The sequence below is a fragment of the Chanodichthys erythropterus genome, chromosome 10, assembly GCF_024489055.1.
Source record: "Chanodichthys erythropterus isolate Z2021 chromosome 10, ASM2448905v1, whole genome shotgun sequence".
NCBI classification, from domain to species: Eukaryota; Metazoa; Chordata; class Actinopteri; order Cypriniformes; family Xenocyprididae; genus Chanodichthys; species Chanodichthys erythropterus.
Window position 1 is genome coordinate 30,566,690 of NC_090230.1, and position 16,195 is coordinate 30,582,884.

The window sequence follows — 16,195 nt, forward strand, 5'->3', positions numbered from 1 at the left end:
TAGCATGCTAAAACATGTTAATTCATGCCAGCGACATTCTAAAACATGTTAGCAAACATTCTAATTCATGCTATCAATGTGCAAAAATATTCTAGCAACATGTTAAATCATGTTAGCAACATGTTAAAACATGCTAATTCATGTTAGAAAAGTGTAAAATCATGTTAACAACATGCCAATTCATGCTTCCAATGTGTTAAAACATGCTAACGACATGTTAATTCATGCTATCAGAATGTTAAACATGTTAGCAACATCTTAAAAATGTTATCAACATGTTAAAAAAGCTAGCAATATGTTAAAACATGCTAGTTAATGCCAGCGAAATACTAAAATGGGATAAGCAATGTTCTAAAACCTCCTAGCAACATGTTAATTCATGTTATCAATGTGTTAAAACTTGCTTCCAAAGATGCTAGCAAAATACTAATTCATGTTAGCATGTTAAAACATGTTAGCAACATCGTAAAATGCTATCAAAATGTTAAGAAATGTTAGCAACATGTTAAAACGTTAGCAATGTGTTAAAACATGTTAACAACATGTTAATTCATGCCAGCAACATTTTAAAACATGATAGCAACGTTCTAATTCATGTTATCAATGTGCAAAAATATTCTAGCAAAATGTTAATTCATGTTACCAGATTGCTAAAACATGTTAACAGCATTCTAAAACATGTTAGTAAACATGATTATTATCCTATCAACATGTTAAAACATGTTAGCAACATCTTAAAAATGTTAGCAACATCTTAAAAATGTTATCAACATGTTAAAACATGATTGCAGTGTGCTAAAGCATGCATATTCATGTTAGCAACATGGTAAAACATGTAAGCAACATGTTAATTCATGCTAATAATGTGATAAAACATTTAAGGAATGGGTTAAAACATGTTAACAACATGTTATTCATATTAGCAATGTGTTTAAAATGTTATTCATGTTAGCAGTTAAGTCATGCTAGTAAAATGCTAAAACCCGTTACCATTATCGTAAAATGCTATTATGTTAAGAAATGTTAGCAAACATGCTAATTCATGCTAGTAACATGTTAAAACATTAGCAATGTGATTAAAATGTTAATTCATGCTAGCAGTGTTCAATAATGCTAGTAAAATGCTAAAACATTTTAGCATTATCGTAAAATGCTATCATGTTTATTAATGCCATTCTAAAACATTCAATGTGCAAAAATATTTTAGCAACATGTTAACATGTTTTAGCATTCTGCTAACATGAATTAACAGCATTCTAAAACATGTTAGTAAGATGATAATTATGCTATCAACATGTTAAATCATGTTAGCAACATCTTAAATAATGTTATCAACATGTTAAAACATGTTTGCATTGCGCCAAAGCATGCCAATTCATGCTAGCAAAGTGTAAAACCGTGTTAGCAACATACCAGTTCATGCTAATAATGTGATAAAACATGTTAGCAATGTGTTAAAACATGTTAACAACATGCTAGCTTATTAGCAATGTGTTTAAAATGTTAATTCATGCTAGCAGTGTTAAATAATGCTAGTAAAATGCTAAAACATGTTAGCATCATGTTAATCCATACTAGCAATGTGTTGAAACATGTTAATTCGTGATAGCAATTTCTTTCTTTCTTTCTTTCTTTCTTTCTTTCTTTCTTTCTTTCTTTCTTTCTTTCTTTCTTTCTTTCTTTCTTTCTTTCTTTCTTTCTTTCTTTCTTTCTTTCTTTCTTTCTTTCTTTCTTTCTTTGATGAATAGAAAGTCCAAAAGAACAGCATTTTATTTGAAATAGAAGTATTTTGTAACATTATTAAAGTCTTTACTGTCACCTTTTGATCATTTTAATTGTCTTAGTTGAATAACAGTATCAGTTTAAAGAACAGCAGTGTATATTGTGAGGACAGTACAAGATTTCTCCCATCCCTTGTGTCCTGCAGATGAGGCCGTGTTTGAGTGCTGGCTCTCGGGGCCGGTGGGGCGTGAAGCGGCCTGCGCAGTGGTTCAGTCTCTGGGCAGGTTTATGGCTACGTACTTCACCAACCGCCCGCTCTGCATCCTCCCGCCACACAATGTGGACGTCCTGCCGCCTCTTCACTTGCCGCACAGTGAGTTCAGGGAAACCAAAATATGAATGTGCGCTATTTCTGTGCACAGTATGCTCATTTTTGTATTGTGTGGAATGTGTAGTGTACAACCAGAGCACACTGTGTGACATACTGTATCCCATAATGCAATTGACTATCAAAAGTTCAGGCATTTTTACACAAAATTGGGTTCAAATCCCCCAAAAAATAGTTTTTTGAGATGATAACTGGATTACTGAATTAAACATGCAGTGACGCAATGACGTCATGTGACAGCCAGTGTTGTTATTGTTAACTAAACAAAAACAAAAACTTACAAATAATTTTCATTAATTGAAATAATGCTTAAATAAAATAAAATAAAATATGAATATTAGATGAAACATAAATTATTCAACTTACTGAAATAAGTACTAAAATGACTAAAACAAAAACTGAAATAAAAATAAATTAAAGCTAAATAGAAATACAAAAAAGATGTTGAAGTACTAAAATGACTAAAACTTAAACTGAAAAAAAATAAAGCTTAATTAATTATATAAAAAACAAACTAATACAGATGGCAAAAATATGTAACAAAATTACTAAAACTAAAACTGAAATAAAAATAAATGAAAGCTTAATTAAGTTAAAAAACAAGACTGATTAAAAATGACAACAGTACAGAAAAAAATTCTAATTTATACTTAAAAAACCCTCTGAAAAATAAATATTAAATGAAAAACTGAAAAATAAAAAGCTTAAAGAAAAAAAAAGATTAAAAATGACAAAAGTACATACAATTTTTTAAAACTTAAACTAAAATGAAAATAAAAACTGAATTTTTTTTTACTTTTTTAAGTTTAAAGTTTATATAATATATCAATTATGCTTATATTCTGAAAAATGAATATTAAATGAAAAACTTGACAGAAAATTAGAAATATTGTCTTGGCAACTAACTGAAATGAATAAGTATGAGTTGTTGAAGTACTTAAATTACTAAAACTAAAACTGAAATAAAAATAAATGAAAGCTTAATAAAGTAAAAAAAAAACTGATCTAAAAGAAGAAAAAATTACTAATTTATACTTAAAAACCCTCTGAAAAATAAATATTTAATGAAAAACTGAAAAAAAGAAAGCTTAAAGAAAAGAAAAAGATTAAAAATGACAAAAGTACATAAAAAATACTAATTTATACTTAAAATAAACTAATGAACTATACTTAAAATGAATGCTTAAAGAAAAAAGATTAAAAGTACATAAAATTGCTAAAACTTAAACTAAAATGAAAATAAAAGGTTTTTTTTTTAAGTTTAAAGTTTATATAATAGTATATAAATTATGCTTACATTCTAAAAAATAAATATTCAATGAAAAACTTGAAAGAAAACTAGAAATTTTGTCTTGGCAACTGAGTTGTTGAAGTACTAAAATGATTAAAACTGAAATAAAAATAAATGAAAGCTAAATTACGTAAAAAAAACGATTAAAAATGACAAAATTACCAAAATGAAAATGAACACTGAAAATATACAAATAAAAGCAAGTTCAAAATATAAAAAATTCTATAAGAGTAAATAAATAAATGGTAAAAGTAAATAGTAAAATAAATAAATAAAAGCAAGACAAATGAATAATCATCCAAGACAAATTTCTCCTAAGGGAGACAATAAATGGTACCTTGACCTTAAATAATGCTGAAATATCACTGGTGACTGTAATGTAGTATGCACATGTTTGAGATACTGTGCACTTTCACATAATATTTTATGATCTTAAATGATATGCTAGTATTCCTGTCATATGGCTAATAAATCAGTATGTGATGAGATGATGTAATTGAACTGAAATGCTCTCAGACGCAGGTGGGCGCGTGGTGGAGTTGTCTCAGGCTCGTGCAGCAGCGTCGGTCCGCCGTGAGCAGCTGTCGGAGGTGTGGACGGTGGATTACGCTCTAGAGCTCCTCCTGCTGGGCGGGCTGCTCCCTGAGGCCGTGTGGATGGCACAGCGTCTGGGCGACTGGAAGATGGCGGCCACCCTCAGCCTGGCGTACACCAACTACTGCAGTGGCCATTTAGACTTGAGCAGGTTTGTTGTCGGCATGAAGGTCTGGTATCTTCTGGCTTCAGGTGCCACAGTGATTTTGTTTGTCGTATTTCTGATTTTTTGGTCCTCAAGCCTGCCATGGAGAGAGCTGCACCTTCCCACCGAGCTGAAGCCTGCGGTCATATTCCAGGATCAGCTGGAGATGTTACTGGGCCGAATGGTTGGGTCTGAAGGAGATGGTAACAAAGGTAGAAATATGATATTTATATTCAGGGTGTGAATTATGAGATCTACACCCTGTAATGAAGTCAAAACATAAGGTTTTAATTCTGCATATTAAATAAGGAACATTTTGTGAACATCCAAAGATATTTAGAGGGCCTATTTTCAACTTTACCAGGTTCAGGCCTTTTCCGTCAGCATACCGTAAGATGGTTCATAAACAAAACTTAAGTACTGTCATTGTTTATCACATTATTATAGTTTTATACATCACAACTTTAGTGTTTTGTTTTAAAAATCTGTAATATATTTAATACATATACCTTAACTGACTGACTGACTGAAATATCTGTAAAAATGCTTATCTTCCTAAAAAAAATCATTGTATAATTCACACACTGAATATAATATAATATAAACGGAGTAATTCCAATAGGGTCCTCACACCATCGGTGCCCGGGCCCTAATAATATAATATACAGTGTTGTTATAGTTAATTAAAAATATTATATAAATAAAATAAATTTATTAAAAATGAAATAAATAAAAATAAATATAAATATTAAATGAAAATGAGAAAAAAATTAGAAATGTTACTTTGTCAACAAACTGAAATAAGTGTTTAAGCTGAAGTACTAAAATGACCAAAACACTGAAACAAAAATAAATTAAAGCATAATAATGTATAATATATAATTATAAAAATAAAATAATAAAAATAACAAAAGCACATAAAATTACTAAAACTTAAACTAAAATTAAAACTGTATATATAAAAAAATAAAAGCAAAATTCTATGATACTGGTAATATATTATATAATAGTAAAATGACACAATATATAATATAATATAATATAATATAATATAATATAATATAATATAATATAATATAATATAATATAATATAATATAATATAATATAATATAATATAATATAATTAATATAATATAATATAATATTCAGTGTTAAAACTATTATACAAATAAAATAAAACTATTATATAAATAATTCAAAATATTTATGATATAATATAATATAATATTCAGTGTTGTTATTGTTAACTAAAACTATTATATAAATAAAATAAATTTATAAAAAATAAAATAAAATAAAAGTACTAAATGAAAAAGTGAAAAATATTCAAAAAATTTTTGTTATTAACATTAATTAATTAATATTAATAAATTCTATAATAACGGTAGAATATAATATAATAGTAAAATGACAATATAATATAATATATATAATATTCAGTGTTAAAACTATTATATAAACAAAATAAAACTATTATATAAATAATTCAAAATATTAATAAATTATATATATATATATATATAATATGTGTGTATATATATATATATATATATATATATATATATATATATATATATATATATATATATATATATATATGTGTATATATATAAAATAAAATTATATTATAATAAAATATAATCAGTCTACATATGCTGCTTGTTTGTCTTCTCTTTAGACTCAGTTGAGGACGTGGATCTGCTTCAAGTCTCTGTGCAGGAGATCCTGAAGGCTTCCGTCATGGCGGAGGTGGACGTCGTTTCTCAGCCTCTAACACGACTGCTGAACGCAGCTAAAGAGCGAGCGACATCACTTCCTGCTCTGGTTCCTCCTGTGTTCTACCTGCCTGCTCCTCCTCTGTACTGTCCACAGCCTTCACCGAACACACAGGTCGGTCACACACAGAGACGCCCGACTGTCACGTCTTTCTCTGTCTATCTCATCTTTAGCTGTATATTGATCTCCTCAGGACTCTGTGAGAGATGCAGCTCTGGTTCTGGAGACGGAGTCCCGCTGTCAGGTTTCTGGGCTGGTTCAGAAGGTTCTGATGATCTTCCGGGCGGCACACAGCTCTCTGCCAGCTGCGCAGTGGTACATCAGCAACCTGCAGCGCTGCAGACACTTACAGCACAAGGTGCGATCAGATTTAATATTCTCTTTGACGTTTCCCAATGTCCACCTCACAATTAACATGTTTTTTTTTCTTTTTTTCCCATTTGTTTTCTGTTGGTAGATCCAGAAAAAAGTGTCCGAACCCCAAGCTGAACTGATTCCTGATGGACTGAAAAAATTATTCTCTCATCGTGGGTTCTTCCAATCAGGGCCCAGCAAAGACATGGATAGTGTCACCACGCAAATCATAAGTATGTTTAATTTAATTATCTGTCAGAACATTTAGTTAGTTGTGTCCGTTTGAAGTTTTGTGCATTAATATGATTTTGTGCCAGTATGTTTCCGTGAGGTGTGTGCTCTTTGCTGGATGCTCCATGTGAGGGACCAGCTCACCATTTCCTGTAGACGGTACCAGACTGCAAGAACACAGGAGAGATCCACTCAGGTGAGTTTAAAGAAAGCATATGTGAATGTTGCAAAGATGCCAGATTCATGTGTCAATCCATGTATTTGTGTGTCAGATCAGTGACGTGAGTGTGTCAGATCTGTGTGTTGAGGCTCTGTGTTGGGCGCGCCGCCTCCTGCCGTTCTGCCGTTTCCTGAATGCAGAAGAAGCACTGCAGGACTTAGTGCTCAGCCTGCTGTCTGAACTGCCGCCCAGTCATATGGTAATATACATCACTAATCTAAACTTACACTCATTTAGGATACTTATGGCTTGTTGTAACCCTTAGCCAGGTTAAAAAATAAAGGTTACTAACTAACTAACTAAAACATGTTAGTCATTTTTTGGCCAATTATTTTTTTTAGGAGTTGGTTAACAATCTTTATTTTTAACCTGGTAAATTATAGTTACTAACTCAGTAACTAAGTAACTATCTATCTAACTAACTAACTAACTAACATGTTGCTAGTTTTTTTGGACATCCACAATTGTACGTCTTAGTAACCTTCATTTAGCCAGGTTAATAACTAACTAACTAACTAGTTAGTAGTTTTTTGGACAATAATTTTTTAGGAGTTAGTTAATAATCTTTATTTTTAACCTTGTAAATTAAGGTTACTAACTAACTAGTTAACTAACTAACTAACTAACTGACAAACATGTTGGTAGTTTTTTTTTGGACATGTACCATTGTAATGACTTAGTAACCTTTATTTAGCCAGGTTAATAACTAATAAAGGTTACTAACTAACTAACTAACTAACTAACTAACTAACCAACAAGTTAGTAGTTTTTGGGACAAGAATTGTTTTAGGAGTTAGTTAATAATCATTATTTTTAACCTGGTAAGTTAAGGTTAGTTACTAACTAACTAACTAACTAACTAACTAACTAACTAACAAGTTAGTAGTTTTTTTGGAAAATATATTTTTTTAGGAGTTAGTTAATAATCTTTATTTTTAACCTGGTAAATTAAGGTTACTACTTAACTAACATGTTGGTAGTTTTATTGGACATGCACCATTGTAATGTCTTGGTAACCTTTATTTAGCCAGGTTAATAACTAACTAACTAACTAACTAACTAACTAACTAACTAACTAACTAACTAACTAACTAACTAACAAGTTAGTAGTTTTTTTTGGACAATAATTTTTTTAAGAGTTAGTTAATAATCTTTATTTTAAACCTGGCTAAATAAAGGTTACCAACTAACTAACTAACTAACTAACTAACTAACTAACTAACTAACTAACAAGTTAGTAGTTTTTTTTTTTTGGACAGTATTTTTTTTAAGAGTTAGTTAGCTAGTTAAGTAGTAACCTTAATTTACCAGGTTTAAAATAAAGATTATTAACTAACTAACTAACTAACTAACTAACACGTTGGTAGTTTAATTGGACATGCACCATTGTAATGACTTAGTAACCTTTATTTAGCCAGTTTAATAAATAATAAAGGTTACTAACTAACTAAATTACTAAAAATGCATTAAAAGTCAGAATAACAAGATGATACATAAAAGATATAAAATACATTAAAAAAATAAAATCAGGAAAAGGAATTAAAAGAATAAAAAGATAATACGTATAAAATAAAGTGCAAACAGTTCGGACATAGCACAGCGCTCAATCAGCAAATGCATAGATAAAAAGATGTGTTTTGAGTCTGGATTTGAATGTGGCTACTGTTGGAGCACACCTGATCTCTTCTGGAAGCTGGTTCCAGCTGCGGCTGGCGTAACAGCTAAAAGCAGACTCTCCTTGCTTTGAGTGAACCCTTAGTATTTCTAAATGACTTGATCCTGATGATCTGAGTGATCTGTTTTATATTCTATGAGCATATCTGCAATGTATTGAGGTCGTAGGCCATTGAGTGATTTATAAACAAGTAACAGCACTTTAAAGTTCATTCTAAATGCAACTGGAAGCCAGTGCAAGGACCTGAGGACTGGTGTGATGTGTTCATGTTTTCTGGTTCTGCTCAGAATCCTGGCAGCAGCGTTCTGTACGAGCTGTAGCTGTCTTATGGTCTTTTTGGGAAGACCAGTGAGGAGCCCATTACAATAATCCACCCTGCTGGTGATGAAAGCATGAACCCGTTTCTCTAAGTCTTGACTGGAGACAAAGCATCTAATTCTTGCAATATTTTTGAGATGATAATATGCTGATTTAGTTATTGTCTTTACATGGCTATTGAAACTCAGGTCTGACTCCAAAATCACGCCAAGATTCCTGACTTGATTTTTAGTTGTTTGACCCCTAGAGTGAAGGTACATGTTCACTTTGAGAACTTCATCTTTGTTTCCAAACGCAATGACTTCAGTTTTGTCTTTGTTTAACTGAAGGAAGTTTAGACACATCCAATTTTTAATTTCATCAATGCATTGGCACAGGGAGTCAATGGGGCTGTAGTCGTTAGGTGATAGGGCTAGGTAAATCTGGGTGTCATCTGCATAGCTGTGATATGCAATTTGGTTCTTATTATATGGTTAGTAGTTTTTTTGTACATGCACCTTTGTAATGTCATAGTATTCTTTGGGAGTTAGTTGGTAACCTTTATTTAATCAGTTTAAAATAAAGGTACTAACTAACATGTTAGTACTTTGTTTACATTATAATGTCTTAGTATTCTTTGGGAGTTAATTTGTTGGTTTGTAATCCCTAAATTTAACCTGGTTAAATACTACTAACTCTAAGAGAATACTAAAACATTACGATGGCACATGTTCAAAAAACAGTCGTAGTGAATATCAAAGTCTAATCTAAATAACTGTATCTGATACATCACTGTACTATCACAGTACTTTTGTAGTGCCACACTCACCTGGTCGGTCACTCAAAACTTGGATGTCATTTCTGATGTTCAGACAGCAGAAACTCTAGCGAGAGTGTTTCCTGATGAGACCGAGTCTGTTCGCGTGCCGCTGCGGGAGAAGTACACATCACTGGTGCAGAGACTGAGACCCGTGATGGTGCCAGACGGCTCGACACCAGGCAAGAGCTGCTTTAAGCAATAACTCACCCAAAATGATGATTCTTTGCTTTGTTTATAAAGTAGAACATCTGGTCAATGGTTCAGCCCTTAACCAGATGTGCTTATGTTCACAGATGTTCCACCAGGCAGTGAAAGGGAGGATGAGGGCGGCGATACAATGATGATTCTGATCCAGGATCAGCTGAGGCAGCGACGCCGGGAGCTTCGCCGCCTGGTAAAATATCTGGGTACACCGGAGCCGTACCTTTGGGAGAGAGAGGAGGAGGAGGACAGAGGTGGTGCTGCTTCCATACTGAAGCGACTCTCTCTCGGGACTAGTTTGAGTGACAGCACACTGACGGACTGTGGACGCCCCCTAGTGTACAGTGAAGGAGACACGGCCGAGACGCTGTCTGAGCCTCTTTCTCCGGAGCTGCAGACCAAATCTGCACAAAGGTAACGCTGGTTTAACTTTTGAGTTAACTTTTACATTTTTTTTTTAATAAAGTAAATATTAATATATGTAGTAATTTGACAGTTTATAATAAAAAAAACAAACACATATATATATATATACACTTTTTTTAGTTTACAGTACATTTGTATTATTTCAATATATTTCTTGTTTTGTTTAATGTTTTAATTGAATAATATTCACAATAAAAACATAATAAATTATTTATATATTATATTATATTTATAATAATCTATAATCACTTTAAGGCCTTTAAGCACATGCATAAAAAAGTATTGTTTTATTTAGCAAGCCCGTAACCACCTAGATCATAGATGGAAAAGACCATTTACAGCCAAAACACATTTTACTATGAAAATAGTATAATAAAAAAGTTGGTTTTTGAAATAATCTCCGATATTTAATGAACGATTCGATTGACAGTGGTGGTCCTTGAGCCAAAGTTGCTCAGAATGAGGAGTTCTACCATATGGTATGAATGACGATGACGTGGGTGTGTGCGAAAAATTGCGTTACGAACAATCCTTTGCGCACAGGTACGGCACGCAAAGGCGCTCTCCAGTGGCCGATTTCTTTCTAATTTCTCACAGGCCACTAGGGCCATGAGTCAAACATGCCCAGGGAGTTTCATTCCGATCGACCTACGTTAACCTTGTCTGACAGCCACTCAAACTTAATTGGCCGATGGCGGCCGTGTTTTTTTCGAGATACGCAAATCTTTTCTTATACAATCCTGGCACCTTGGACAAAGACATCACATGCCAGTTTTCAAGTTGGACTGACTGTTGCATAGCTATAACCGTTGTTTGTTTTTTTATTTTATAGCACCACCAAGTGGCCAGTTGCCGCAAACTTTTTCACATGACCACAGACTGAGCATGTACATAGGTGTACCGTGTTTGGTGAAATTCAAGGTATTCTGTTCAAGAGGGATAGCCGTTTTAGTAAAAGTGGCCACGCCCACTTTGAATGTTTTGAATCGAAATTTCAACAATTTGTTCAATAATTATTGACAGACTCCAGAGAATCTTGCTGCACTGGTTTGGTTACGATCGGGTGAAAAACGTGGGACTAGTTTGCAAAAGTAGTTTTTTTCAGAAAATCCAAAATACCAGAAAATGTGTTGAATCTGTAGCGCTGAAATCCTATTGTAATTGTTCAAATTTCCAAGGATCAGCATTGCTCCTAAAAGTGATCGGGCAGACCAAACCGTAAGTCATAGAGACTTGAAACTTTGAGGGCTGGTAGTACTCACACCGTCTACAAAGTCACCAAGGCTTGCCCTGATCGGCCTGATGGGGGCGCTACAGCTGTCAAAAGTACGAAACCATTAGCCGTAGGCTCAAGTGTCTTATATCGTTGGAATCCTTGGCACAGGACGGACAAAATGAACAAAACTGACACAATTTCTGCTAGAGACCTGTGAGAAATTCGAAAGAAAACAGCCACTAAGGGGCGGCATCACGTTTTTCACGTACGTAAAGAATAGCAAATCGCACGTTTTTTCGCACATGCCCACGATATTCATACCACATGGTAGAACTCCTCATTCTGAGCAACTTTATCTCTAGGACCACCGATGTCCATCAAATCGTTCGTTAAATATTGGAGATTATTTCAAAAACCAATTTTGCCGATCTAGTCGTAGGTTTTTGGCTCAACCTTGATAACTGTTAAAAAGCTTTATAAATATATATTTTCTATGATAAATTGCCTGTAAATGGTATTTTCCATCTATGAGCGTTGTTACAGGCTTGCTAATTAAAACAATGCATTTTTAGGCACAAGGCCTTAAAGCTTGATCCCCGATAACTGTTGCTTGCAGCTATATGTTTCTATGCAGATGCACTTCTCAAAAAATCGCCTCACTAATTCTATATAATTATGTGTTTACTTTGCACAATATAAATGCTGCATACTGCATAAATTGACCTCTTTTTGGTGTTTGTAGCTGCAAGACAGCAAAGTTTCAAGATGCTCCTGAGAAATCAAAACAAGACAGAAAAGGAAACGGCTCAGTGGAGCCCAAAGAACCAGAGTCGACCCTTATGGGTTCTTCCGTACCCACAGTGGGAACCTGGGAATTTGAGTTGGAGGATGAAGAGTACATGCTCTTCCTAGATTTGTTCCTCAGCTACGTGCTGGGAAAGGACAGACTAGACGCCGAGGAGTCCGAGCTGCCTTTGCTGAGTAGTTTCGCACAACGTCTCCGTACTGGAGAGCTGCACTCGGTGACCTTTGACATGCTGACCACTCTTAAACGCCGTCAGAAGGATGGGCGTAAGCAAGGCGCACGTTTGCCACTGTTCCGCGCCGGTCACTGCTTCCAGACTCTCCCGGTCACCCCTGAACCGTCACCGTCCATCTGTCCGGTTCAGTCCGACACTCATGCGACTCTTCTTGGACTCCATGCTGGGAAACATCCAAGTCTTTTCGGCCTTCGTCAACAAGTGAATTCGCTCGGCTCAGATGTCGACTCTACGGCCTTTAAGATCCTCTCGCAGGCTGAATTAGGTGTTCAGATCCAGCTGGACTCCTCGCTCGAGAACCGCTTTCCTCAGCTGGCTCGGCTGCTCGAGTGGATGATGCGCTGGGCCGACAGACGGGTCCTGCTCTCCCAGCCAGTTGGAAAGACGTCAGAGGGAGAAGATTCGGTGGTCATCAAGGTCAAAGGCTCGACCCCTGCAGTGCTGTCTGCACTGGAGCTGCTAGAGCAGAGATACAGCGCCGCCCTTCTGGGAGAAAACACAAATCACTCCCATTATAAGGTAAGGCTTTCGATCGAACTGCTTATTCTGTATTCTTCATAACAGATGGGGTGTCTATTTTGATTTTAAGTGGCAGACTTCCCGATCTAACATATCTAACGTAAACAAAGATCTCTAATGGATCATGATGGAACTACGTTTTGATAGAAATGCCAATACAAGATTAAAAATCACAACAAATAAATGTAAAGAGTTGTTTTCTTTTAAAGAATTCTCTTAATGTCTGGTAGGGACTACAACAAGCTTCTTCCCGGGATAGTGACATCACAAACCCTAAAATTTACATAAACCCGCCCCCGAGAACGCGCAACAAAGGGGGCGGGGCCATGTTGGGCTGCTTTAGAGAAGAGGAAGAGTTGTTGTAGTCGAGTGTTGTTCATGCCGTCATTTTACGCCGGACTGCTTCACAAACGAGGGTCAATTCAACACAAAAGATGAACATGACGGCACATACTAGTGGATGAGTTGAATCAACTCCACAGCAACTACATCAATTTATCCACTAACCATTCAGAAACGTCTAAAAGTTGTAACTTCTTCCTGAGTCTCTCCATCAGTGTCGACTCCGGTTTGAACAATGTAAGGCTGAACACTTTCCTCATTTTGGCTGCGTGAGATTCTCCAGCTTTGTTGTTGTTGAGCTGTTAGCAGCTCATTTGCATTTAAAGGGACACACACAAAAACGGCGGACGTTTGCTCACACCCAAATAGGGGCAAATTTGACAAGCTATAATAAATGATCTGTGGGGGATTTTGAGCTGAAACTTCACAGACACATTCTTGAGACACCAGAGACTGATATTACATACTTATATTACATGAAAGGGGCATTATAGGTCCACATTAATCAAATCCAGTCACTCTGGTCACATGGAGTGTCTCTCTCGAGTGATCACCTGAGATGGATGATAATACCAGAGCCTTAAGGGATACGTATAGTCAGTATTTTAGTTCAGCTGACAAAACATGACACCACAGGGACTTAAGCAGAAATGTGAAACAGAACTCTGTTTTCAAAGCAGCTCCATCGGAGGGAGGGGCCTGATGCTCCAGTGCTGCAGCCAATCACAGGCTGGAGGAGGGACAGAGAAAGCAGTGTGGACACGGGCTACCCGGGGTCAGTAGGGACGCCCATCACACTCCCGGAGCTGGACGCTCAACACAGCCATGAGTGAGTCCACAGCACACATCTGATAAACACATGACCGATAAACCTAATACAAAAAGACCCTTTAATTAATCAGTTTATAGCAGTATTTATTTAATTTATCAATAATCTATCTATCTATCTATCTATCTATTGTTCTGTCGTTCTGTCGTTCTATCTATCGTTCTGTCGTTCTATCATTCTATCTATCTATCGTTCTGTCGTTCTATCTGTCGTTCTGTCGTTCTATGGTTCTGACATTCTATCTATTATTCTGTCGTTCTATCGTTCTATCATTCTGTCATTCTATCTATCGTTCTGTTGTTGTATCTATTGTTCTCTCGTTCTGTCGTTCTGTCTATCATTCTGTCGTTCTGTCGTTCTATCGTTCTATCTATCATTCTGTCGTTCTATCGTTCTGTCGTTCTATCTATCGTTCTGACATTCTATCATTCTATCTATCTATCGTTCTGTCGTTCTATCTGTCGTTCTGTCGTTCTATCTATCGTTCTGACATTCTATCATTCTATCTATCTATCGTTCTGTCGTTCTATCTGTCGTTCTGTCGTTCTGTCGTTCTATCGTTCTATCATTCTGTCGTTCTGTCGTTCTATCATTCTGTCATTCTATCTATCGTTCTGTTGTTGTATCTATTGTTCTCTCGTTCTGTCGTTCTGACATTCTATCTATCATTCTGTCGTTCTGTCGTTCTATCGTTCTGTCGTTCTATCTATCGTTCTGACATTCTATCTATCGTTCTGTTGTTGTATCTATTGTTCTGTCGTTCTGTCTATCATTCTGTCGTTCTGTCGTTCTATCGTTCTATCTATCATTCTGTCGTTCTGTCGTTCTATCGTTCTGTCGTTCTATCGTTCTGTCGTTCTATCTATCGTTCTGACATTCTATCTATCATTCTGTCGTTCTATCTGTCGTTCTGTCGTTCTGTCGTTCTATCGTTCTATCTATCATTCTGTATCTATCGTTCTGTTGTTGTATCTATCGTTCTATCGTTCTGTCGTTCTATCTATCATTCTGTCGTTCTGTCGTTCTATCGTTCTATCTATCATTCTGTCGTTCTGACGTTCTATCGTTCTATCGTTCTGTCGTTCTATCTATCGTTCTGACATTCTATCTATCGTTCTGTTGTTGTATCTATTGTTCTCTCGTTCTGTCATTCTGTCTATCGTTCTGTCGTTCTATCTATCATTCTGTCGTTCTATCGTTCTCTCGTTCTGTCGTTGTATCTATCATTCTGTCGTTCTATATCGTTCTATCATTCTGTCGTTCTATCGTTCTATCATTCTGTCGTTCTGACATTCTATCTATCGTTCTGTTGTTGTATCTATTATTCTCTCGTTCTATCGTTCTGTCGTTCTATCTATCATTCTGTCGTTCTGTCGTTCTATCGTTCTATCTATCATTCTGTCGTTCTATCATTCTGTCGTTCTGTCGTTCTATCGTTCTATCTATCATTCTGTCGTTCTATATCGTTCTATCATTCTGTCGTTCTATCGTTCTATCTATCATTCTGTCGTTCTGTCGTTCTATCGTTCTATCTATCATTCTGTCGTTCTATCGTTCTGTCGTTCTATCGTTCTATCGTTCTATCTATCATTCTGTCGTTCTGTCGTTCTATCGTTCTATCTATCATTCTGTCGTTCTATATCGTTCTATCATTCTGTCGTTCTATCGTTCTATCTATCATTCTGTCGTTCTATCGTTCTATCGTTCTGTCGTTCTATCGTTCTATCTATCATTCTGTCGTTCTGTCGTTCTATCGTTCTGTCGTTCTATCTATCGTTCTGACATTCTATCTATCGTTCTGTTGTTGTATCTATTATTCTCTCGTTCTGTCGTTCTATCGTTCTATCTGTCGTTCTGTCGTTCTATCGTTCTGTCGTTCTATCTGTCGTTCTGTCGTTCTATCGTTCTATCATTCTGGCATTCTATCTATCATTCTGTCGCTCTGTCGTTCTATCGTTCTATCTATCATTCTGTCGTTCTGTCGTTCTATCGTTCTGACGTTCTATCTGTCGTTCTGTCGTTTTGTCTTTCTATCGTTCTGTCGTTCTATCTATCTTCTATCTATCGTTCTGTTGTTGTATCTATTGTTCTCTCGTTCTGTCGTTCT

General features: G+C 35.4%; 1 protein-coding gene across 5 annotated transcripts in view; it reads left to right on the forward strand.

The window, feature by feature from the left end:
- The window catches only part of cplane1 (ciliogenesis and planar polarity effector 1), a 60,313-nt gene that overhangs the window by 13,281 nt on the left and 30,837 nt on the right, over positions 1-16,195 (forward strand). For 3 of the 5 annotated variants that reach the window (XM_067398936.1, XM_067398939.1, XM_067398937.1), the window contains exons 16-27: positions 1,928-2,095; positions 3,918-4,146; positions 4,237-4,352; positions 5,821-6,032; positions 6,112-6,276; positions 6,376-6,505; positions 6,590-6,699; positions 6,776-6,922; positions 9,568-9,694; positions 9,809-10,130; positions 12,101-12,917; positions 13,937-14,088. In XM_067398936.1, the coding sequence (XP_067255037.1) occupies positions 1,928-2,095; positions 3,918-4,146; positions 4,237-4,352; positions 5,821-6,032; positions 6,112-6,276; positions 6,376-6,505; positions 6,590-6,699; positions 6,776-6,922; positions 9,568-9,694; positions 9,809-10,130; positions 12,101-12,917; positions 13,937-14,088 (2,695 nt within the window). The remainder of the gene's footprint in view (positions 1-1,927; positions 2,096-3,917; positions 4,147-4,236; positions 4,353-5,820; positions 6,033-6,111; positions 6,277-6,375; positions 6,506-6,589; positions 6,700-6,775; positions 6,923-9,567; positions 9,695-9,808; positions 10,131-12,100; positions 12,918-13,936; positions 14,089-16,195) is intronic. The other 2 variants (XM_067398938.1, XM_067398935.1) reach the window with 1 other exon arrangement.